We start from the raw sequence: 25,658 nt of genomic DNA, 5'->3' as shown, positions 1-25,658 counted from the left end.
GCTGCCATTCTCCCTGTCCCTCCAGATTTGAGCCCTCATAAAAGGATTTGTTTTATCTCCTGCCTGTGGGCTCAGTCCCACAAATCCTTACTCATATGAATAGCTTTGCTGTTCTGTGAACAAATAGTCAATATGTAAGAATTATTATGTACATTGAGTTTGGTCTCAGTCCAGTTTCCAATGGAAAAGTGACTATATGAAAAAACTACATAGTTATAACAGTCACTAAATGGCACAATTGTCAACTGTCTCAACAGAAAGACCAACGGCTGAATGGGCCTGGATATTGAACTACCCTTTCACCTCTGGAAGTGTTTCTTCCGGAACATGGAGAAGGCTCATTGGCCAAGAAGTATGGGGAACCTTACACTACTGGTGGGATACCATTCCTGTTCAGTGAACAAAGGATTGGAATCTCTAGTGCTGTCAGTGAGGCACATTTTACAAACACTGAATGCAAACAATGAAATAAAAAAAGACATTATTGTGCTGTAGTTCTTTGCAGGAGTAAGGAGCTGTTATTTACAATCACTGACTTCATTATCTACACCATTACCTGAAAGGGGCTTTAAACCCAAAGCAATTTGTGCGGCAGCTGCTTCTACTTGCGGATCTCTGTATTGGTCTAGCATCAGTGGCTAGTATTAAAATGACATGAACGTTGAAAGCATATTAAGTCTTGTAAATGTAAACACAAGTGGGTACTTGAATTTTAATGGGAAGAATGATCTCTTCTTTTGGTTTTGGCAGATGGAACTTGAGTTTTAGAATTCATCATTTCTGGGTAAGCAAATGTGGTAAGAAACCTGGTTCAGCTTGCCTGGGGTTGGCTTTTTTGTACTGTAGTTTCAGATGCAAAATTTGTGGCTTGGGATTTAGCAAATAATAATTTCCAGCAATGGTAATTACTCCTTTAGATAACTGTGGTGGCTCTTAGGTCTTGCTGAGATGTTAACAAAGAATGATGGAAATAATCTTGATTCCATCCCTGAAGAAACCAGAAGTTTAATTTATATCAATATCACAGGATTTGGCAACAGTAACCAAAATGCATGGGATCATAAATTGACTAATTTAAAATAATTGCTCATTTTAGGGTCTTATCTTAGACTGATTCCTGGGTGGTGCTGGAGGCCCTAATTCAGCAAAGCACTTACGAACACGCTTACAGGCAATCATGTGCCTAACACCCATTCAAATCAATGAGACTAGGATGTGCTTGGTACTTAATATGTACTTAAGTGCTTTGCTGAATTAGGGCATCAATTCTTGTTGGTTATTGAGGGCACTCAGCACCTCCCAAAAGGTGCTCATCATTTTTCAGGATTGGGCCCTTATCTGGGTAGGTTACTATATGTGTAGAAAATCTTCATACTCTCTTCCCTCTCTCACATTCTATAGGTAACAAATAAAATTAGATCATGTGTCTGCTGGTAAGGAGTTTCTACTACTCTTTGTAGTCAGTATTTGTAGGATTGGGCCATTATTTTGTATGAGCAGGGTAGGTATCCTGTTGTCTTTTTGCATAATGTACAATGCTAAGCACAATAGTCATCACTCAACAAATAATAACAAATAGCTGAAAAGATTACAAGAACAATTGCAGTTAGATTGACAAATTAGCCAGGTTTAGGTCCTCAATAGTACATAGTATATTTTTCTTCTCAATTAGATTATATGAATTGTATATATTATGTTACATAAATCTAAGCACACTGTCGGATTCTTATCTTGATAGCTGGAAATTAGACATCTAACACCAGCATTCCTGGTTGAAATTAGTTTTATTCCTGCTATTATGCAGACTGCATACTAGGCTCCCACAGTTTTTATTCCTATTGAAAGATAAATTAGTGTTTAAAACCAGTTTTAAAAGAAACTAGTTTCTGAACTAAGTTAAAAGAAAACACTTGTTAAACTTTTCTTTGTACACAGGCAAAATGCTCATTTGGTTTATACCACATTTTTGTTACATAATAGTTTGTTTTCAGCATCAAGTGAACAAAACATTTGGTTTAGTTTTCTATTAAGGGAGAAAGGGCAAGGAGATGTATGCGACAAATTTAAAGTATAAGATACTGAAGCAACGTATGGTCAATAAGGCCCCAGTTGTGTATACCCGCACATACTTAACGCTGTGAACTTGAGAAGTCCCATTAACGTCATTAGGACTGTACCCATGTGTAGAGTTAAGCACATATGCAAGGGTTTTTGCTGAATTGGAATCTAAGCTTGTTTTGCGCCTGACTTTATATTATGAGTGGCTGACAGCGCCACCGGTAACAGAGAGTAGCAGGTATCCCACTCACATTAAGTGCTGTGCTTCCAGACAGAGCAATGCAATTTTTTGAGTAACCTATGAGACCGAAAGAGCAAATGACTAGTTCGGTGCCTCAGTAAGCAGTTTATGCATGTTGTCACCTGATTTACACATGCAGCTGCAGTAATTGCACATAAAAACGCACCATTGTGCATGCACTTCAGGCCTTCCTTTCTGCCAATGTGTTTCAATGTGCAAGTGGATCTTGGGAGAGCCTCTGCTGAAGTTTCAAAGGAAAAAAAGATGAAGTCAGAAGATGGCCCCACCTCAGAGCCCGCACTCGCAGCTGGAGCCGTCACCCCCTCTCGCACCTCAATCCCCTGCCCCAGCCTCATGAAAATGAGCGAGTGAGCAAGGGTTGGGGAGAGTGAGCAATGGAGGGAGGGGGGATGGAGTGAGCAGGGGGCAGGGCCTTGGAGAAGGGGCAGGGCATGGGGTGGGGCAAGGGTGTTTTGGTTTTCTGCAAATAGAAACTTGGCAACCCTACTTGATACCCCTTTCTTACCTTCTCCCATTCTGGGTCTATTACCATGGGAACCCCGTGCATGGAACTCATTCTCAAAGTCCTCGTCTTGCCACTACTGATCTTTGGAATGTGAAGATTTTGAATGATTAAAGCCTTTTCCATATATTTTATTTAGACTTTATCAGTAATAAAATAATATAATAATTAATAATAATAATTATCAACTTCATGAAAAAACTCGTACAGATACAGAGAGACATCATCTTCCTTTCCAAATGCAAACAAATGGACATTGTACCAAAAGGACTGAAGGTAAAAAATCCATTACAATCTACATACCACACAGACTATGCTGACAGCTTGTGCCACACGCTCTCAAAGAAACTGCGGAACCACCTGATCAACATCCTTTACAGCAAACAGAGAAAGATTAAGAATGAGCTCTCCAAACTGGATACTCTCATAAAAAACCAACCTTCCACACAAACTTCCTCATGGCTGGACTTTACAAAAACCAGACAAGCCATTTACAACACACACTTTGCTTCTCTACAAAAGAAAAAGGACAGTAAACTATCTAAACTACTACATGCCACAAGGGGCCACAACAGTAGTTCTTTTAACCCACCCAGCAATATTGTTAATCTATCCAGCTATATTCTTAGCCCAGCAGAAGAATCTGTCCTATCTCGGGGCCTCTCCTTCTGCCCCTCCACCCCCACGAACATGATACAATTCTGTGGTGACCTAGAAACCTATTTTCGACGTCTCGGACTCAAGGAATATTTCCAACACACCTCTGAACAACTTACTAACCCACAGAGACCTTTCTACCAACACTATAAAAAGAAGGATTCTGGGTGGACTCCTCCTGAAGGTCGAAACAACAGACTGGACTTCTACACAGAGTGCTTCCGCCAACGTGCATGGGCTGAAATTGTGGAAAAGCAGCATCACTTGCCCCATAACCTCAGCCGTGAAGAACACAATGCTATCCACAGCCTCAGAAACAACTCTGACATCATAATAAAAAAGGCTGACAAAGGAGGTGCTGTCGTCATCATGAATAGGTCAGAATATGAACAAGAGGCTGCTAGGCAGCTCTCCAACACCACATTCTACAAGCCATTACCCTCTGATCCCACTGCGGGTTACCAAAAGAAACTATACCATCTGTTCAAGAAACTCCCTGAAAAAGCACAAGAACAAATCCGCACAGACACATCCCTAGAACCCCGACCAGGGGTATTCTATCAGCTACCTAAAATTCATAAACCTGGAAATCCTGGATGCTCCATCATCTCAGGCATTGGCACCCTGACAGCAGGATTGTCTGGCTATGTAAACTCCCTCCTCAGGCCCTACGTTACCAGCACTCCCAGCTGTCTTCGAGACACCACTGACTTCCCGAGGAAACTACAATTCATCGGTGATCTTCCTGAAAACACCATCCTAGCCACTATGGATGTAGAAGCCCTCTACACAAACATTCCACATAAAGATGGACTACAAGCCGTCAGGAACAGTATCCCCGATAATGTCACGGCAAACCTGGTGGCTGAACTTTGTGTCTTTGTCCTCACCCATAACTATTTCACATTTGGGGACAATGTATGCCTTCAAATCAGCGCCACTGCTATGGGTACCCGCATGGCCCCACAGTATGCCAACATTTTTATGGCTGACGAAGAACAACACTTCCTCAGCTCTCGTCCCCTAATGCCCCTACTCTACTTGCGCTACATTGATGACATCTTCATCATCTGGACCCATGGAAAAGAAGCCCTTGAGGAATTCCACCATGATTTCAACAATTTCCATCCCACCATCAACCTCAGCTGGACCAGTCCACACAAGAGATCCATTTCCTGGACATTATGGTGCTAATAAGCGATGGTCACATAAACACCACCCTATACCAGAAACCTACTGACCGCTATGCTTACCTACATGCCTCCAGCTTCATCCAGACCACACCACATGATCCATTCTCTACAGCCAAGCTCTACGATACAACAGCATTTGCTCCAACCCCTCAGACAGAGACAAACACCTACAAGATCTCTATCAAGCTTTCTTACAACTACAATACCCACCTGCTGAAGTGAAGAAACAGATTGACAGAGCCAGAAGAGTACCCAGAAGTTACCGACTACAGGACAGGCCCAACAAAGAAAATAACAGAATGCCACTAGCCATCAGCTTCAGCCCCCAACTAAAACCTCTCCAACGCATCATCAAGTATCTACAACCTATCCTGAAGGACGACCCATCACTCTCACAGATCTTGGGAGACAGGCCAGTCCTTGCTTACAGACAGCCCCCCAACCTGAAGCAAATACTCACCAGCAACTACACATCACACAACAAAAACACTAACCCAGGAACCTATCCTTGCAACAAACCTGTTGCCAACTGTGTCCACATATCTATTCAGGGGACACCATCATAGGGCCTAATCACATCAGCCACACTATCAGAGGTTCGTTCACCTGCACATCTACCAATGTGATATATGCCATCTTGTGCCAGCAATGCCCTCTGCCATGTACATTGGCCAGACTGGACAGTCTCTACGTAAAAGAATAAATGGACACAAATAAGATGTCAAGAATTATAACATTCAAAAACCAGTGGGAGAACACTTCAATCTCTTTGGTCATTCGATTACAGACCTAAAAGTTGCAATTCTTCAACAAAAAAACTTCAAAAACAGACTCCAGCGAGAGACTGCTGAATTGGAATTAATTTGCAAACTGGACACAATTAAATTAGGCTTGAATAAAGACTGGGAGTGAATTGTGTCATTACACAAAGTTAAACTATTTCCTCATGTTTATTCCCTGCCCACTCCCCACTGTTCCTCACACATTCTTATTAACTGCTGGAAATGGCCCACCTTGATTATCACTACAAAAGGTTTTTTTTCTCTCCTGCTGGTAATAGCTCACCTTACCTGATCACTCTCGTTACAGTGTGTATGGTAACACCCATTGTTTCATGTTCTCTGTGTATATAAAATCTCCCCACTGTATTTTGTACTGCATGCATCCGATGAAGTGAGCTGTAGCTCACGAAAGCTTATGCTCAAATAAATTTGTTAGTCTCTAAGGTGCCACAAGTACTCCTTTTCTTTTTGCGAATAATAATCCTTTGCGTTTATCCAGTGGCTTGAATCATACAGATTTTTAATCCATTCCCCAACTTTTCATTTAAATCCCTCCCTAGAAACTCATTTCTATAGGATTTGCCTATATTCAGATATGAATTAGAACCTCCAGATGGGTTCTTGCCACTACTGATCATATCATTGTAATCCTTGTCCTCCCATATTGATATGGACACATTGCCTGTCTTAAATTGAAAGAAGCTCAAACTATTTGTCAGTAACCTCACACATTCACTACTCAATAAACATGCATCCTCTTTTCAAGCGTACTTTTCTATAGCAGATAGCTTATGGGTATCAGAAATGATTTTAGCTGGCTCGTTTGACCACTTTAATGCAACTTTTTGTGTGTGTGGTTTCAGAACAAACCACTAGACATGGAAGTTATAGGTAGCATTTTAATGTGGAATTTTCCAAGTAGTAGATGTTGAAAGATTAGAAATTCATTCAATCTATGGTGATCTTAAATTATCTCTCTTTGGCAGCATGTCTTAATAGATATAGAGAAATTATACAGTGGCATGTTTTCACCTGCTATGTATTTGGATTTTGTGCAGACGTTCTGTTACTTCAAAGGCAGCACATAGTATCTGGAAAAGTGACATAAAATATAGAAGCTTTGAGGGGAAAAAATCTCTTAAAATATAATTTCTGTTTTAATCATGTTCTGTCTCTTGATTTATTTAACAAATTCAATAAGTTTTTTTGGATCCAATAATCTTTTGAGTTTTCTTTCTGAAGCTGAAACTGATAACTTTTGGTATGAAACTTTATCAGGAAAAGGGTCATTGTTGATAAGATTCTGAGTAGTTCAGATTGGAATTTTTTTTCTTGTAATGACAGAAATTTGTCTTACAAAGAAGCAAAAGAAATAATTTTTGGAACTTGAAGGAAAGTTGTTTACTTAAGGCAGTGGTTCTCAACTCTGGTCCACCGCTTGTTCTGGGAAAGCCCCTGGCGCACCGGGCCAGTTTGTTTACCTGCCGCGTCTGCAGGTTCGGCTGATCGCGGCTCCCACTGGCCGTGGTTCGCTGCTCCAGGCCAATGGGGGCTGCAGAAAGTGGCATTGGCCGAGGGACGTGCTGGCCATCCTTCCAGAGTTGAGAACCACTGGTTTAAGGAAAGCTGTACTGATTAGGTATTATATCTTATGGCCTGATCCTTCTTCTGTTGAAGTCAATGGGATCAGGAACTTAGATAGTTAAATGTTTGAATATATAATTAAATTGAGAATATATAATTAAATTGAACTTTCAAAATTGTTTTTAGAAATAACAGTTGCTGTTTTAGGCCTCACTTCAGCAAGGCACTGAAGCATGGATCCAGTGCTTAATTTGTAATGAAATAGGTGCCGGGGCTCAAGTAATTAGGTGCTGGAGCTATTGCAATTGTATTACTTTCATAACTGATGCAGCAAGGCCCAGGTGCTGCTGGGGCTATGAACTGCCAAACCTAGAGATGCTGTGGCTGAGTCCTGGCAAGCACTGGCATAAATTAAGCACAGCATGGGTCTGTCTTAACCATGTGAATAGTCCTGTTGACATCAAGATAGACACATGCTTACATCCCATGCTGAATTCAGGCCTTAGTACAGGGGTGGGCAAACTACAGCCCACGGGCTGGATCTGGCCCCTCAGGGCTTTGGATCTGGCCTGCGGGATTGCCAACCCCGTGGTGCTGTGGGCTCCGTGCCGCTCCCGGAAGTGGACGGCATCATGTCTCTGTGGCCCCTGGGGGGGGGCGGTGGCAGGGACAGGGACAGCGGGCTCCGCGTGCTGCCCTCACTTGTGGGTTCCACACCCGAAGCCCCCATTGGCCAGGAACGGGGAACTGCTACCAATGGGAGCTTCAGGTGTGGAACCCACAGGTGAGGGCAGCACGCGGAGCCCTCTGCCCTCCCCCGCCCTAGGTGCCACAGGGATGTGGTGCCAGCCGACTCCGTGAGGGGCGCAGGGCCAGGACAGGCAGGGAGCCTGCCTTAGTGGTACGGCGCCGCTGCCACCCCAGAGCTGCTCCAGGTAAGCGGTGCTGGGCCGGAGCCCGCACACCAAACCCCTCCTGCACCCTGCACCCCAGCTTCCTGCCCTGATCCCCCTCCTGCACCCTAAACCCCTGCCCTGAGCCCCCTGCTGCACCCCACACCGCTCCTGCACCCCAACCCCCTGCCCTGAGCCCCCTCTCGCACTCTGCACCCCTCCCTGCACTCCAACCCCCTGCTCTGAGCCCCCTCCTGCACTCCATGCCCCCTCCTGCAACCCAACCCTGAGCCCCCTCGTACATCCCGCACCCCTCCTCCATCCCAAACCCTTACCCTGAGCCCCTTCCTGCATACCGCACACCTTCCCACACCCCGTACTCCCTCCCACACCCCAACCCTCTGCCCCAGCCCTACATTCATGGCCCTGCATGCAATTTCCCCACCCAAATGTGGCCCTCGGCTCAAAATGTTTGCCCACCCCTGACTTAGTATTTCATTATGAATGTCACTGTTGTGTTTCAGTTACAGCTGCCATTGTATTGTTATTTTCCCAGCAGGAGGTGGAGGCTGATGGTGTAGTCTGAGGAACAGCAAACACAACTCATTGTTTGAATTTATGAGAAATGCAAAAGGCACTTAAACGGTATAATTTGTAATGAAAAGTAATCAAACTCATCTTTACAATCATTTTATTTAACAGCAGTGTATTTTTTTATTAAATTAAAAAAAGACATTACCATATGGCATCTTTTGAAAATCTCTTGCTTTTTCTTAGGGCATTCAAATGCTGAGATTCATTTTCTGTGTGTCATGCTATTGTCAAGGTAGTAGCTTCCTCTTTGTTAATTATTCTTTCAGTTGTATGTAAGATCCAGTTCTCCATTGTCCTGCACCTTGTGTGGTCAGTTACACCTGTTCAAAGTGGGTACAATAAGTTACCATTTTGGATTGGTAGCATTTTACACCTGTCACCTGTTCACTCTGCACTAGTGTAGAGAGCACTTGGTCATGCACTTGTTTGCAAAGTCGGTTGCAAAGCTTAATTTACGTATGTGACGGTGGAGTTTTCCTTAAAGTAGCGTGGAAAGATATGTACAGTCTTGACAGTAGCATTTAAATGGTGTTTTCCTTTAAAAGAGGTCTCAGGCCTTAATCTTCTGTTTGTAGTTTTTTATTGACAAATTTCATGTCCATAATATGAAGTACTTTGTATTTTACTTTAACCTTTGAAATAAATGAAGACATCTCATATTTAGTCTGTTGTCTACTGTAAAGTCTTGATGTTTGAAGTTTCATGTCATTTGGCTTTCCCAGGAATTGCTTCATTTCCTCCAAAGTGCTTACAGTTAGGTTTCTTGTTTTTTGGTAAAATCTGTTCTTGCTATAGTGTTTGGGAGTACATTTTTTTTTTTTAAAGCCTTCTGTGGTCTAATACACTACATGTGTTTACAAAGATGCAGGAGGCCCCTTGAGGTCTGGGGAGGAGACTAGGCTCTATTAGGAGCTCTTCAAACTGTCTTTGGTCTCAGAGTAAGTGGAATGTCATTCACATGACTGCTCCCTGTGTACCTTGATACACACATGGCTGTGGGAAGACTTACTTCTGCAAGTTGTAAGGTTTACCATGGCACAAATTACCCAGATGTGTCAGTGTAGTGAGAAGACTGGACAGTCCCTTCATCATCGAGTGGAGCTAGAGAGAGCTACAAAGTAAGTGAGAGAAGGTGTTTTGACATTGTTTTTTAAGGATTTCATTGTGACTTTGCTTGACTGTATCATGATGATGTTGAGTGTCAGTGACACAAGTATTGCAATGGGATAATCAGAATGGGGCACTGTGATTATTTTGTGACTCTATTCATTAATTAATTGAATCTCCAGTCTTTCACTGTTGAATTCTATTACTCTAACACATCCATGTAGTTAAGCATATACTAGACTGAGCTACTTTGATATAGAAAAGATGGCATTTAGCATAATCACACTGCAGATTTTTCAGTGTGTTGGGCCATAGTGCCAAGTGGTATAGCTCCACTGAACTCACCAGCTGAGAATCTGCCCTGTTGTTTTTGTGGGCACTGAACTGGAAAACAATTTACTGTCTTGCTGTTCTACAAAGACAAGTTGTTAATGAATGTTAGTTCTATTTACTTGATTTTACACAACTTAACAAGCTTTGCTGTTTACTTCCAGCATTACTTATGTTAATGTATGTATATTTTGTTACCAGCTCTTCCATGTGGCTTACATCCTTATCAAGTTTGCAAATTCTCCTCGCCCAGATCTCTGGGTGTTAGAAAGATCAGTGGACTTTGGAAGAACCTATGCACCTTGGCAGTATTTTGCTTGTGAGTATTGATTCTTGCAGCCCTGCAGTTTTATAGGAGAGAGGCTTTAATCATTTGTAGAATTTAGAAACAAAAAATCAACCTAGTGGTTTCCCTGAATAAAGTATGGTAACATGAGATGCGTTTGGAAGGGGTCTGGTATAAGTGTTAACTAGTTATCCTCCGTAAAGCCCTGTCCTTACATTCATCAGCAAAATTAACATGACATGGTTTGAAAGTTTAGAATCTTTTTGTTTAAATTAGCCTAGAGACATACACTCAAATGGATTTTGTTGCCAGTAATTTTTCTTCCAAAGAGCCATAAGAGCAACTGCTTTATATATAGTTCTCTCTACTGAGAGAAGTCTTTGATGAGGTAAATTTTCAAAGCAAGGCATATTGATTTAATCTGACAACTTTCATTTAAACTGGTAGAGAGCACATTATTAAAACCCAATATAGTACTGCAAAAATGTAAAACTGCCCTTGGGATTTTTCCTTTTATCTTGTTCATGTCTTTTAATAGTGCCTTTCACCCCCGCCCCAGGCTTCCAGTCTTCTTTATAAACCTAAACTGGAATACACGTACAATCACCCTACAACGCAGCCATTTTTGTAGTGATATGTGGAAGCTGTTTCAGTGCATTGCCAAACCCTAAGAACGGTTTAGGGCAGAAAGTGAAGAAGAATCTGTTCATTTGCTTTTAATATTTTTCATTTTTCTATAGTAATATTTCTATTTTCATACAGAGATGTAATTTGATTCAGGGAGATAATCTATTAGAAAACATGAGGATAGTTCTTTATGGATTTATGTAGCACAATAATGCATGTTTCAATATGTAAAAAAATTGATTTCTTATTTTACTAGATTCTAAAGCAGACTGTTTGGAACATTTTGGAAAAAAAGTTAGTGCTCGTATTAGGAGGGATGATGATGTTATTTGCACTACAGAGTATTCTCGAATTGTGCCTCTTGAAAATGGTGAGGTAAGTGCTTTTCAGAAGACTGGGAAATTTAATTTTTCACATTGGAAATAAACAGTGTTATACAGTCGTTGCTTATTAGTATGTTGTTATGAAACATTTGCTATTTCAATAAAACCTGAATTTTTAAGCCAATTTTCAAACGTAGGTGTCTATGTAAATCCATCAGGTATGTAAATCCATATTCAGGCATTTAAGAAGATGTCCTAATTTTTATAGATGTGCTGAACATTCACAACTCCCATTGAGAAATGAGTGCTCAGAACTTCTGAACTTAGGCCATTTGTTTAGCTTCATGAATATAATTTAGGTGACTTACTTTGGGCATCCAAGTATGAAAAATTTGGCTTTGTTTTCTGAGTAGTCACAATGACTGTAATGGGTCTAATTGTGTGAGAATTGCTGATGGAAGTAAAGGTTGCAGAATCAGACCTCTAAATTTCAATGAGCAGTAACTCTATTTAAAAAAAAACAAAAATGCTGTAAATTTATAGTATAATATAAGTGTGTCTGTAAAAGCTAACACAGGTCATACTGCTCTGGCTTAGCAAGATGCTTCTTACCACTAGGAAATATGATTTATATTCCCTTTAGATGAATGTTTATTAGTGGCTGCATTTATCATTCTTTCCAACATAATCTTTTATTGGAGGCCTGTGTCAAATCAAAATCCAAACTTCCTCATTATTCATGGTTGTTAGAATTGGATGTTATGTGACATGCCACTACAAAAAGAGGCTTGTGATGAAGCTTGTATCCAGATCCAAACTTCTTGAAAGTTTTGGGGATTTAGATCCAGTGTTCCAGTTTTGATTTATATTGGTCTATGAACATTTCTACAGAGTGGTCCAAAAACTTATAGAAAGATTAGCATTTTCTATTAAATTCTATGGATTTTCAGATTAATTTCTTTTAGAATCCTGTTGCATTATCCCCTGTTAAATGGTGTATGACTTTTTCTAGAGGAGTTGTGTTGTAATTGGAAACTTCAGTGATCCAATCTTATGTACTTACATGTTTCCAAGTGGCTACTATAAACTGTATCTGAAATCTGTTCAGTTATAAACAAATAAATAGCTTTTGCTCAGTTGTACACACACTCTGATTTATTAATTTAGGGTTCACTTATGATTGCTGGGATGCTGGCATCAATTTCTTTTTCATAATAAGAGCATTGAAGCATTTGTTTTGAATTATTATACGAACCTGCTCCCGCATGGAGGGAAATTCTAAAGTAACATTGAGTACTCAGCAAAAAAAAAAACAAAAAAAACAAGGAGACCTTAGAGACTAACAAATTTATTTGGGCCTAAGCTTTCGTGGGCTAAAACCCACTTCATCGGATGCATGCAGTGGAAAATACAGTAGGAAGATATATATATACAGAGAACATGAAAAAATGGGTGTTGCTATATCAACTGTAATGAGACCAATCAATTAAGGTGAGTTATTATCAGCAGGAGAAAAAAAACCTTTTGTAGTGATAATCAGGGTGGCCCATTTCAAACAGTTGACAAGAAGGTGTGAGTAACAGTAGGGGAAAAAATTAGCATGGGGAAATAGTTTTTACTTTGTGTAATGACCCATCCACTCCCAGTCTTTATTCAAGCCTAATTTAATGGTGTCCTGTTTGCAAATTAATTCCAGTTCTGCAGTTTCTCGTTGGAGTCTGTTGTTGAAGTTTTTTTGTTGGAGAATTGCGACTACTCTGAAATTGAGTGACCAGGGAGGTTGAAATGTTCTCCGACCGTTTTTTGAATGTTACAATTCTTGGCGTTTGATTTGTGTCCATTTATTCTTTTGCGTAGAGATTGTCCGGTTTGGCCAATGTACATGGCAGAGGGGTATTGTTGGCACATGATGGCATATATCACATTGGTAGATGTGCAGGTGAATGAGCCTCAGATGGTGTGGCTGATGTGATTAGGTCCTATGATGGTGTCCCTTGAATAGATATGTGGACAGAGTTGGCAACGGGCTTTGTTGCAAGGATAGGTTCCTGAGTTAGTGGTTCTGTTGTGTGGTGTGTGGTTGCTGGTGAGTATTTGCTTCAGGTTGTGGGGCTGTCTGTAAGCGAGGAAAGTACTCACTTTCAAAAGTACATGAACACACTCTCAGGCACTGTAGCTATTAACTGAAATGTATTCCAGGAATTTTTGTGCGTTAACCCAAAAGTGAATGCATGTTGGTAAAAGGGCAATATCCTGAAGTTCTTACTTAGGTAAAAGTCCTATGGACATCATTGCTGTTAGTAATATATTAGGAACTGACTTGTTTTTGTTGTTTTCTGTAAAATTGCATGTATCTCTTCAGTACTCTCTGACATAATTCATTCAAGACACATGAAGCTCTTGAAGACCAGGATGTGTAACATGAGTAAATTGTGCCTGAAGTGAATGGGAATTTTTTCAATATTCAGGTTTTGCTGTGAATATTTTCATAATTTTCATAGAACCTATGATTGCTGGAGCATCCTGCTAAATCAGAGCAGTACGGCCTGTATTAGCATTTACAGACACTTATGCTATATACTTAAAGCATTTAAATTTTGTTTTAAATAGAAGAGTTACTTCTCACTGAAATTTAGAGGCCCGAGTCTGTAACCTTACTCCCAGGAATACTAGACATGGTTAGAAATGAGCAATCTGCAAAGTTTTGGATGTTTATATTATCGAAACCTATGGATGGCTCCCCACTGCTGATGTTAACTGTTTGCTATATTTTGACAAAAAGATCTTTGCTCTTTTATTAGATTGTGGTATCCTTGGTAAATGGTCGTCCAGGAGTAAAAAACTTCACTCACTCTCCCATACTTAGGGAATTTACCAAGGCAACAAACATCCGCTTGCGTTTCCTCAGAACCAATACCCTTCTTGGACACTTGATAGCCAAAGCTCAACGGGACCCCACTGTAACCCGCAGAGTAAGTAACTTTTTTCATAAATGGATGTTCAACAGTTGCCCTTCATTCCATTACAGTGAATGGAATGACACAAATGTCTTTAGTTTGCAAAACCACAAAAAAAATGGGTATGGTCCTGATGATCCCCTCCAGCTCCACTTGCAGAGGGAAGCTAGTTGGGACAGATCAGAGTTGTGTGGTTTGTGTAGAGGGGAGTGTGATGCTCTCAGGGCACCCAGAACTGTAAGCCATTGTGTTACCTCTCTGTGTTAGCAAAAGAGCTTTGCTGGAGCTTAAACTGTGTGACAGCTCCCTGCCATGCCAATCTGTTGGCCTTGCTAGCAAACCCCTTGAGTCTCTGTCAGTCTAAATCTTGCCTTGCAGGTAAGATCCAGTGAACCCCAGTTCCTGAGTTCCCCAGAGACATCTTTCTGCAGTGTCCAGTCGCTCTCAGTGGACACTCACAGAAATTAACCAAGTTCCCTGTCTTCAAAGAGAGGCAGAATATACAACAGCCTGTTAGTTCAGCTGGGGATGCATGCCTTAACTTTAATATAACAGCACTGAGATGGTTTATATTAAAAACTAAGAATAAGTTTATTAACCAAGAGAGATTTATGTGATACTAAGCAAGAGAAAAAGAGAAAGGTATGCTTTAAAACAAAAGAAAAACACTTTCTAGTGCCAGAAATTGAATTCTAGCAAATGATACCTTTGCCTAAAACAGTTTCTCAGGGATAGCTCAGTGGTTTGAGCATTGGCCTCCTAAATCTAGGGTTGTGAGTTCAATCCCTGAGGGGGCCATGTAGGGATCTGGGACAAAAATTGGGGATTGGTCCTGCTTTGAGCAGGGGGTTGGACTAGATGACCTCCTGAGGTCCCTTCCAACCCTGATATTCTATGATCACATGACCAGCAACTCCAGCTCTTTAGGAGGATCCACCTTTCACATAATCAGAAGGTCCTATTCCCTTTGTCCCCTAAGAGATGGATAATGAAATGTTTCATGAAAGATGGGTCACAGCCAACTTTGCTGTAAAGTGCTGCAAGGATTTTGGATGAGCAATATTCTACAAGAGTTAATTAACTAGATACACTCATGTCAAATCTCTGGAATGCGTGATATGATTTTATTTCATATGTAACCATTTGTTTCCAGTACTTCTGCTTGCTGTTATTTGAATCTCTCTTTGTTAAATGAACTTAATTTCACTATAAACATATCTAAGTGCTGTGTGTTAGCAGAGCTGTGATCCAAGGTGAAACTGGTAAGGTGGGGTATACTGCTTCTGTGGAAGCAGCCAATCTGTGAATACTGTGACTGTCCAGTGGACCAGGGGCTGCAGGCCGAGGGAGATGCTTGGATTGAGGGTTGGGGTGTGCCAGTTGCAGGCCTGTAGGCTGACAGGGAGTCCTGCAAGGTCTAGGGGGAAGTGTTTGTATTGCCCATGGCTGGGAGCTGACCCGTGGCAGGCGCAGACAAGGTTTCCTCACACTAAGAGAAGACGGTAGCAAAGTGTGTCTCAACCCTGGGTACCCCCGGGAAGTGCCACAGCTTAGAAGGCTGCTGCCCATTCTGTGGGGAAATAAGAGAGGGGCAGACTCTTTGATGGAATAATCCATAAGAATCTCTATTCATTGGAATTTGTAGAGTTTCTTGACCCAATGTGGTTATTTACCTATCAATTATACTGCAACAGAACCCAAAGGCTCCAGTCAGTGCCATTTGGCTAAGGACTGTACAAATACATATGGGTCTCCTCAACAAAAAAATACTTACCCATTCCAGTTGCTTGGCAGCATACATTATGTAAGACTTAAGTGCAGCTGTAGGATTTTATTTAAGATATTACTTACAGGCTAAAATAAATGCAGTACTTGTTATGCTGCTTGCCAAACAACATAACTTCAGCCTAAGGAACTCTTCCTGATGTAATCAAATAGTCTAATTTGATTGGTGAGAGGACATATGGGAGGGGTATATAAGGTAATGTGTTTCATTAACTTGCTGACAGGGAGAGTGTCAAGACTTTTCATATCAGATGCCCTTGAAAACTAGCAGTAGTTCAGCATTCTAGGAGAGAGTCATTGTGTTAAACCTATTGTATAAACAAAACAAAACCAGCCCATCCCCTTCCCTCTGTACAAAGAATTGCCATACTTCCTCAATTTATGCATTGACTTCATAAGGTTGAAAATTATCTGCAGCGCAAGCAATGTGGTATCTGAATTCTGACAATTTGGGCATAATACTGTTAATCCAGTGTAATGCCACAAAGTAGGAAGAAACCAGAGATTGAGTTACAAGTAATCATTATGGAGCTAACACACAATGAGGTACTGCCAGAGAAAGTGTCAGGGACCATTTTTAATTTTGACCAAGACACTGAAAGCATGGGGAGGGTGTGTGTGTGAAGAATAATAATAAACCACATTAGATGCGATTAGATGTGAATGTGTACATCCAAATAGAACTATTCCAGGAAGTAAAAATATGGCCTGGATTCTCTGGTCTACTAACGCCAATTTATTGCACCTATGTGGCAAAAAGTAGCCTGCAAGCAGCCAGAGAGGGGCAATGGAGGAGTACCCCTATGCAAGGAGCTCTCTGTCAGCCATCTCCCCTCTCCTGGCGTAAGGAGAGGCAGAGGACATCTCGGGGTGAGGTGAACTAGAGGAGAGGACATAGCGGAGGATAGCTCAGCTGTGCCTGGCATAAACTAGAGCTGCCCCTTTAACGTGCACTGGGGCCAGGCAGCTGAGGATCAGGGAGCTGCAACAGGCTCCTTGCAGCCTTCCCTTGCCGCTGAGCATAGTGAAGAATCTGCTCTTAAGTTTCTTAAATGTACTCAGAAGTTACTATAAATAGTGGTGTTTACACTGTCAGTCCAAACGACTAAATCGTTATCTGCCACAGCCTGAATGACTGCAGGGAGTGGTGGTGAGATATGAAGCTTTTCAACTCTAGGTCACTAGTTCAAATCTAGGTCATGTCAGTCATAATTGCAAGCGAGCAGGTGGGCTCAGTTCAGTTCCTAGAGTTCCCTTGGCATGATCCTAGCTCACCATCACAACTGGCACCATTGTTGGCAGTTACACAGCAGAAAGGTCATCAACTTATTGGGAATGGAGATTGAACTATTACTTCCAGGGGCTGTGGTTCTAGAATCGGCCAGGACACTTTATAAAGACAGCATGGGGAATGGTGAAATACCACTGTCTGTGCGGTATCTATTCAGTGGGTAACACTGAGCTAGTGTGAAATGGCTTTGATTAATGAATCTGGGCCTGATCTGCAACATGGATGTCGGTAGGAGTTTGGCTGTTGACTTCAGGAAAGCTGGATCAGGCCCTTTATGGATATGTTTGTTTAATATTCTGATAAGCAAGATTTAATGAGATAGTAATGATTTTCTGATGTTACTGTGGCTGCCATCCTACAGGCAAAGGAAAGATGTACACATAACTCTTGATTTGTTTTACAGTATTACTACAGCATAAAGGACATCAGTATCGGTGGACGATGTGTTTGCAATGGTCATGCTGAAGTCTGTAATGCAAAAAGTGCTGAAAACCTGTACCAGTAAGTAAACTGAGCAGCATGCTAATTTCACAGACTATAAACCAATGCACAGGTATTTTCAAATTACGATTTTTAATGATAAAATAAGGATGTCTTATAGTTTTCTTTATAATGTTTTTAAAGTGAGAGTGTGGTAAGGCATACATGAAGATATGCTGAGAGGTATTCTGTGTTGATTAAGTTTAACAATAAAAGAGTGTGCATTAGGTCTTTTTAAAATTAAAATGCGGCTTTGCTAGACTCAATAATGTGTTAAACTGGTATTTCCCAAAAGGTGGGTCTCCACCTACCTGTGGATTGTGGAAAGATTCTAGATCTAAGGTCATGGGGCCCTAGGCAAATAAACATTCTCCTGGGCTGCTGTGGAGGGCAGGCCCAGGGTGTGGAGGGTAGTGGAGAGTGAGCCCACTCTGCGCTTATCCTGTGGCAGCGGTTCCTGTTCCAGGGGGCTGGGCCCGGTTCCATGCTCAACGTGTTGAGATTTGGTGTGTGGGATTGCAGTGCCACTCAGGTTTTGCCCAGTTGCCCCTCCATCATGACGGAGGGGTGACCAGGCCAAACCTGAGTGGCATTGTGACTTCATGCACCAAGTCACAACACAAGAGGAGAGAGTTGGGCCCAGCCCCATGAGACAGGAGCCACCACTGTGTAAGGAGTGCAGGGTGGGCTCATAGAATCATAGAATATCAGGGTTGGAAGGGACCTCAGGAGGTCATCTAGTCCAATCCCCTGCTCAAAGCAGGACCAATATCCAACTAAATCACTCACCAGCCGCCTCATCCCTTTCTTCTCCCTCTGCCCCCCGCCCTTCTCTCTGGCTCAGGATTAGTGGGGGTGGAGATTGTGCTAAGGCAGAAGGTGTATATATGTAAATGGTGGGTCACAAAAAAAAAAAATACAAAATGCAGTTGAACATAGGAACATAACTTCAGTTGATGGGTCACCTTAGTGAAAAGTTTGGGAACTGCTGTGTTAAACTCACCTCTTTTGGATACCGAGAACCTGGTGTGAGATCACCAATTTATTTCACATAAGCCATCAAACAGCCACATATAATACTTAGTCCTGCCATGAGGCAGGGGACCAGACTAGATGACCTCTCAAGGTCCCTTCCAGTCTTATGATTCTATAATGGGGCAGCATCTCAGTGGAATTACTCCAGCTTTACAGCAGAATAACTGAGATAAGATTCAGACACCAGGACTTTTGGACATTATGTTGAAAGATCCCAACAAGAAAGTAAATGCACTAGATTCTGTTACTAATCCCCTTGACCATCTATATGATGCCTTTTCTGACTAGAATTGGTGACTATAGTAATATCAAGGAAAAAGCACAACCTTCTGTAGCAAGGGAAAAAACAATTCCATATATATATATATATACATATATACATATATATACATATATATATATATATATATATATGTGTAGATACCACTAAGTCAGTGTTTCTCAACTCTGGTCCACCGCTTGTTCAGGGAAAGTCCCTGGCGCGCCGGGCTGGTTTGTTTATCTGCCGCATCCACAGGTTCGGCCAATCGCAGCTCCCACTGGCCGCGGTTCGCCGCTCCAGGCCAATGGGGGCTGCGGGAAGGGCGGCCAGCATGTCCCTTGGCCCACGCCGCTTTCTGCAGCCCCCATTGGCCTGGAGCGGCGAACCGGCCCGGTAAACAAACCGGCCCAGCCCGCCAGGGGCTTTCCCTGAACAAGCGGTGGACCAGAGTTGAGAACCACTACCTTAAGTATTCCATAAGTTTCTTCATTATTGTCACAGACTTCGAAGTGAGTCTGATCATAGATGATCATAATGGTCCCTTCTGACCTAAATATCTATGAAATCTATGAAGTAAGTGGTTACAGGACTGAGCCCTTAGATAGGCACTTTGATTAAGTCAAAATAAATACAAAATTTTTCCTTTTGGAGGATGACTGTTAATTTTTATACTTTGGGTTATTTCCGATGATCTGATAGTCCTTAGTTTGCATTATTTTTATGAATAAGTTGATGTTACGCTCTTAGATATGTGAAATGGTGCACTGTACTCACCGTTAGGGTGGCACCCTCTTCTGGCAATTCTGGGGATTAGCTCTGCCCAATTCAGCCCCCCCTTTCTTCTGTTCCATCATTGCAGCTCTCCTCTTGTGGTACGGCTTCTTCGTGACTCAGCCCTCCAGCCAGGTCATACTGATTTCTCCTTCTAGGGGAGTCTTTCAAAGTCTCTCTGCTCAAGGAGCATCAGGCAGTCATCACACTTGCAGCCCTGACTATGTTACTCCCACAGTGACTGAAGTAGTCTTCCCGTTCAGTGCACCAAGCAGTACCAGGAACCCGGGCCTGCCCTCTACTCTGGGTTCCAGTCCATGGCCCTATCGTGAGCAGTTAAGGTCCGGGTGTTCAGCAACCCTACTGCTCTCTTCCCTGGACTACTTCCTCCCGTGCTTCTTTAAGCTTCTCCTTCACCAACCTTCTTAGTCAGACCCCTCTTTCTTAGGCCTACTAGGTAAACCCTTCCTTATGGGTTTCTGTCTCCCCTTCCTTCTCCCTTACCTCAGGGATAGAAACTGCAGCTTCCTCCCTGCCACTTCTGATGCCTGGCTTTATAGAAGCCCCATATGTTCCTTCACAGGTGAGCTTCCTTCTAATTAGCACCCTCCACATAGCTAACATCTCCCCTATTTTCAGTTTAATTGACTGATTAGGCTCACCTGGCCTAATTCAACTCTCTCAGAGCCGGTGTGGGAAGGTCACCCCATCATAGTAGGTTATAAAGCTCTAACAATTTTTTTTAAGAAAACATAATGAAAAATTGAGTCCAGAGTGTAACGGTAACAAACATTTTGATATAGTGTAGGACAGCAAGCTTGAGCCTTGGATCAAGAGCTAAAATAAGATATATTTGCAACTATGGCATATCATCCTGGGTTAATATCTTCTCAGGATACGGTTTCTTAAGCCATTGTTTATTTAATCCAATTACAAATGACCTCTATAAATCATTTGTGCTAAAAAGCACAAAATGGTGTGAGTGAGATACTCTATTGTGAGGAATGCTAGGATGGTTGTGAAAGGGTTTAGTGTTACATTGTGTCCCCTTTACACTTGGTCTTGCCATTTTCACGTTAGAAGTAAATTTTGGATTGTGGTAAAATAAGAAAAATATATATAGTTTTAAATCCTATTTCAATTAAACGAGAATCTTTTCAATATCCAGGTTTCAGTGTGAATGTCAGCATAACACTTGTGGGGAAACCTGTGATCGCTGCTGCCCTGGATATAATCAGAAACAATGGCAACCTGCAACTGCCAACAACGCAAATGAGTGTGAATGTGAGTAGCATGAAAATATGCTAATTTAAAGGTGACAATTCATACAGATTTTGATGTACAAATGGGAGGTACTTCCAGCACATACATGTTCATGCAAAATAGCAGAGCTGTGTTGACTGGCTGCAAAGCCTCCAGCAGAACAGAGATTGCAGGTGCCTGGCACTGCCTCAAACCTTCCCATTCTTTCACACCTCCTCGTTAGCTGGATTGCTCAGAATCTTGCACCCCTGGAGGAATATGGCTGAATCCATTTACATATTTATTAGCATTTTTCTAAATTGTGCCCAGTAGGGCTTTGAATCCAACCCCTAGATTTTGAGCACTGGTGATGTGGGGGTGGTTAGAAGAGAAGGAAACTTCCATAGAACTACCTTGCCTGATACAATAAGCCTAATTTTGGTGAACCCCAAGTTCATTTAGTGGAACACTGAAATATTCAGAACAGTGCATTTAGATCCGTATTCCTTTTCTATTTAGTGAGGAAACATTATATTGAGTTGAAAAGCGAATCAGAGTTATTTACTGTACATGGATTTGTGACGTAGCCCAGTTGAAAAATTTTTCTTGTAAACCAGGTACTTTAGAAGGAAAACCCTCTTTTGGGGAAGAGGTGTGCTTTCTTATTTTAAGAGTGTCAGCACACAGTCTAGTCTCTTCAAAAGATTCTTGGATCTTCAATCTGCTCACTCAGAACAAAACTACATAGATGGGAGTGAAGAGTTGTTCTCTTCAGAGCAACACCAGTCACCCTTTCTAGTAACTTGGTCTCTTGACATATGCCTCTGGTAAATGGATGCAGATATTCTGTCTTCTTTTCCTTGAGCTCCTACGGGGGAGTTCCTTTGCAGCCAAGCTTCGCTCATTTCAGACAAACATTTCATTCTTTTGTTAAGAAAACTGGGACATGGGGAACCATGACCACTAGGGCCCTTTTCTGGGTCTTGAAGAGGCTGTGCTGTCGGCCATAGACTCTGTGTAACCACGTGGCATGAAAACTGTAGCTAAGGTGATTATAGCATTTGCTCTCTTTGTGTATTCCCCTCTTTTGAACACACACAGGATTCTCTTCTCCCATATCATCTTGGCAGGCCAAAAGGCAGATGTTGTGACTTCAAGTTGTAACCCTGTTAGAGTGTCAAGTAGATGTATATTTATATCATTGAAGAAGTGGGAAATAAGAAGTGGTTTTATTTTAATCAAAGTTCAGAGGTGATCTGCCAAAATTGTGATAGTAAAAATGGCAGACAAAAAAAAGTAGAAGCAGTAGATAGAAACTAGGCATGTTATGACTTGGTCAATGAATACATTATAATTCATAAGGTTCTGAGCCAAAAATGTTTAACATCTACTGCTAACTGAAAAAGGGATCCTTTTAGCCTGAAAGTGTGTGTGTGTTTTAAGTTATTCACTGAGGATAGTACTCACTAGCTGAAGACAGCCTTCATTTACAGCCTGTAGGTCAGGAGTTTAGAGCAACCTTGCAAGTCTTCACAAAATCTCTGTATCCCTTGTAGGAACTCCCAACTCTCCTACAGAAAAATCAATGGGAGACGGGGAGACCTGCCAAACCTGCAAATTTTTGTATCCGTCCACAATATTGTACTTTTCAGCAAATAGTCAAAGCTTCAAGAAATTGTATTGTGATGTGTGAAGGGTATTTACCTACCTGCTGGTAAAAGTGCCATTACTTGGATCAAAGCAGGTAACTTGACCTTATAGTAAGAGACATAGTAGAGGGCTCAGGATTCCAGTAGCCTTTGGCCATTAATGACATTGAGGGTTTTTTTGACACTTTCCTTTCCCTTCCTGCTTTTTCTAAGAGCAGGGGAACCAAAGGTAGCCCAGCCATTTTGGCAGCTTTTGGCCCAGCTATTTCCCTCTGAATCTTGTTTAGTTTTCTTGAAGAACTTCATGTATGGACTGGAAAATGAGCTACAAAGGCTCTTCGGGCACAGCTTGTAAATCAGATCTGAGCCCATAAGCTCAGGCTCTGGTTCCTGTCAGCACAACAAAAAGTGGCCCATGACTTTACTCATCCAGATTGTTTCACAGCAGGGATGTCACACTCTAGAAGGGAAGGGGTTCCCTCTCCAGAGACCCTTTAGCAGGGCCGTCCCTAGATATTCTGGGGCCCTACGCAGACCGCCCCCCCGTAGGGGGTGTGTGTGGGGCCCCAGGCCTCTGTGGGGGGGGGGGGTGGAGGGGCGGGGCTGGCTTGGGAGGTACGGGGGAACCACCCCCCAGCACTCACCGGCTGCGCAGCTAGGGCCGGTTTGCTGCACTTCTCACTGCCGGTGAGTGCAGGCCCGGCCCTGCTGCAGAGCTCAGGGGAGTGGGGGCAGGGCTGGGGTGGAGCAGGGGTGGGAAGGGAGGGGCAGGGGCAGGAAGAGGCGGGGTGGGGGCAGAGGCGGGGGCCCTGGGGAAGAGGCGGGGCAGGGGCTGGAGCAGCATGCAGCTGCGCAGGGCACCAGGAAATTTGGTGCCCTAAATCTCCTGGTGCCCAACGCAGCTGCGAACTTTGTGTATGGGTAAGGATGGCCCTGCCCTTTAGATATGAGGAATAAGAGGAATATCAGGCTATGGAGGATTATCTAGAGAATCCACTTCTTTAACTATACAAACAGATAGCAAGACTGGGTAAGGAAGAATGCATTGTTCTTGGGATGGACTCCTTTTAATAGGATTATTACTGTAACTCTTTCTGAGACACAAAGCAAATCTGGGCAGGCCTAGGGTCCTTAGCCCTTGTTTCTAGGGTTTTCCTTGCAAGGAACCCTCTTTGTCGCTAAGACTGTTGTGGGGTTGCCAGGCTAGAGGAAAGGAGACTTCCCCCACTAAGTCTGATGCAGAACCACTGGAATCCTCTAGGAAGATTTCCTTGGAATATTCTTATTTAAGCAGGTCACTGATCCCTTAATATTCAAATGAAAGTGGAAAAGGAGGAAGCCAATATCTTCTTCATCTTCTTGAGTTATTTAAATTGGAGAGGGTTTTCCTGTCTTCCTCTTCAGCGAAAAAGATGAAGAGATTCAAGTAGGCAGTATTTAATTTGTGCTAGGACTTGCCAGGACTGAGCCCTGCACCTCTAGGCTTGGCAGTTCATAGCCTCTGGGCTTGCTGCATCAGTTATGAATATAAAAAACTTGCTTGAGCCCCAGCACCTTTTTCATTACAAATTAAGCACTGTCGGTAAGCTAAATAAAGGTAAGGGTAAGGCGCTCAAGTAATACAAAGGCACAGGCTAGCCTCTGGTTTGTTACATCTGTTTGCTATTCTGGTTAGTCACTACTCTGAATTATGTTACAACTCTGGATGTCTGGAAACTGGAGAAAGGAGAGCACAAGCTTTTAGATGGCTTGAGGGAATGAAGATAAGAGATTACGATAGACTGATATGGTGCCTGATGGACAGATTGGGAGGTGCTACTCATTAGTTTGCACTGGGGTAACAGGGCAAGAGAAAAGAATTAGATAAGGAATTCTATCCATCCAGCATCCTTTACTCAAGACATATTTGCAGAAACTGTTCCAAGTGTTGAGCTATTTTCAGATTAACCCTCACCTTTCAACCAAGGCAAGAACTTTAGGTCAGTACTGGGACTTAGACTACTTTTAGAAAAAGGCTATGACAAAGTAATGAAGGCTGTTGCTGGATTTAGGCCTACCAGCTTGATATAAATGGACCTGTAATATTTTTCAGACTACAAAGAGGCTGATATTCACAAAAGGCTACAGCACATTACCTGATGTACCTCATATTTTTTTCCCAGTGTGTGAACAATACTCCTAGATCAGGGAGCTATCCATTGGGCTAATGTTTATGTTGCATATGCTGACAGAATATGTAGTCTAGTGGGCCTTGAGAAGTGTTCTTTGATCGTATGTTGTTCACTGCATGGAAAATTACTTCAGTCAGGAAGGGGTCAAAAGTTAGGACACAATCTCTAGAGTTGGACAAGATTCAGAACTGGTGTGAGTACAACTGCATTACCTTTATTTGGCCCAATAAATAAATAAAAATAAAAAAACCCTACCAACCAAACAGAATAAAAACACATCATAGCTGAGATTCTAAACCCATATAAACTAGGAAACTGAGTTACTTACCACAGTCACCCCACCCCTAATGCTTGGTGAAGTAATTGTGTCTTTTGTTACATGATCACCTAGAGCAGGGGCTGGCAACCTTTCAGAAGTGGTGTGCCGAGTCTTCATTTATTCACCCTAATTTAAGTTTTCGCGTGCCGGTAATACATTTTAACGTTTTTAGAAGGTCTCTTTCTATAAGTCTTTAATATATAACTAAACTATTGTTGTATGTAAAGTAAATAAGGTTTTTAAAATATTTAAGAAGCTTCATTTAAAATTAAATTAAAATGCAGAGCCCCCCGGACCGGTGGCCAGCACATGGGTAGTGTGAGTGCCACTGAAAATCAGCTCGCGTCCGCCTTCGGCATGTGTGCCATAGGTTGCCTACCCCGACCTAGAGCCTACTACTTTGTCAGTTGGAGTTTTGCCATAGATGGGAGCAGGATCAAATCCATAATACTAGAAAATGTGACAGACTTTTTGATTTGAACATATCTCTGCAGTGAA

The 25,658-nt window shown here is 42.1% G+C and overlaps 1 protein-coding gene across 3 annotated transcripts in view; it reads left to right on the top strand.

Annotated features, from left to right (window-relative positions):
- The window catches only part of LAMA3 (laminin subunit alpha 3), a 185,984-nt gene that overhangs the window by 27,386 nt on the left and 132,940 nt on the right, over positions 1-25,658 (top strand). For all 3 annotated transcript variants that reach the window (XM_043539735.1, XM_043539734.1, XM_037892741.2), the window contains exons 3-7: positions 10,164-10,281; positions 11,132-11,250; positions 14,000-14,170; positions 17,635-17,732; positions 20,948-21,063. In XM_043539735.1, coding sequence (XP_043395670.1) covers positions 10,164-10,281; positions 11,132-11,250; positions 14,000-14,170; positions 17,635-17,732; positions 20,948-21,063 — 622 coding nt within the window. The remainder of the gene's footprint in view (positions 1-10,163; positions 10,282-11,131; positions 11,251-13,999; positions 14,171-17,634; positions 17,733-20,947; positions 21,064-25,658) is intronic.

The sequence above is a fragment of the Chelonia mydas genome, chromosome 2 (assembly GCF_015237465.2).
Source record: "Chelonia mydas isolate rCheMyd1 chromosome 2, rCheMyd1.pri.v2, whole genome shotgun sequence".
Lineage (NCBI taxonomy): Eukaryota > Metazoa > Chordata > Testudines > Cheloniidae > Chelonia > Chelonia mydas.
Note: the sequence above shows the minus strand (reverse complement) of the source record. Positions and strands in the feature narration are given on the sequence as shown.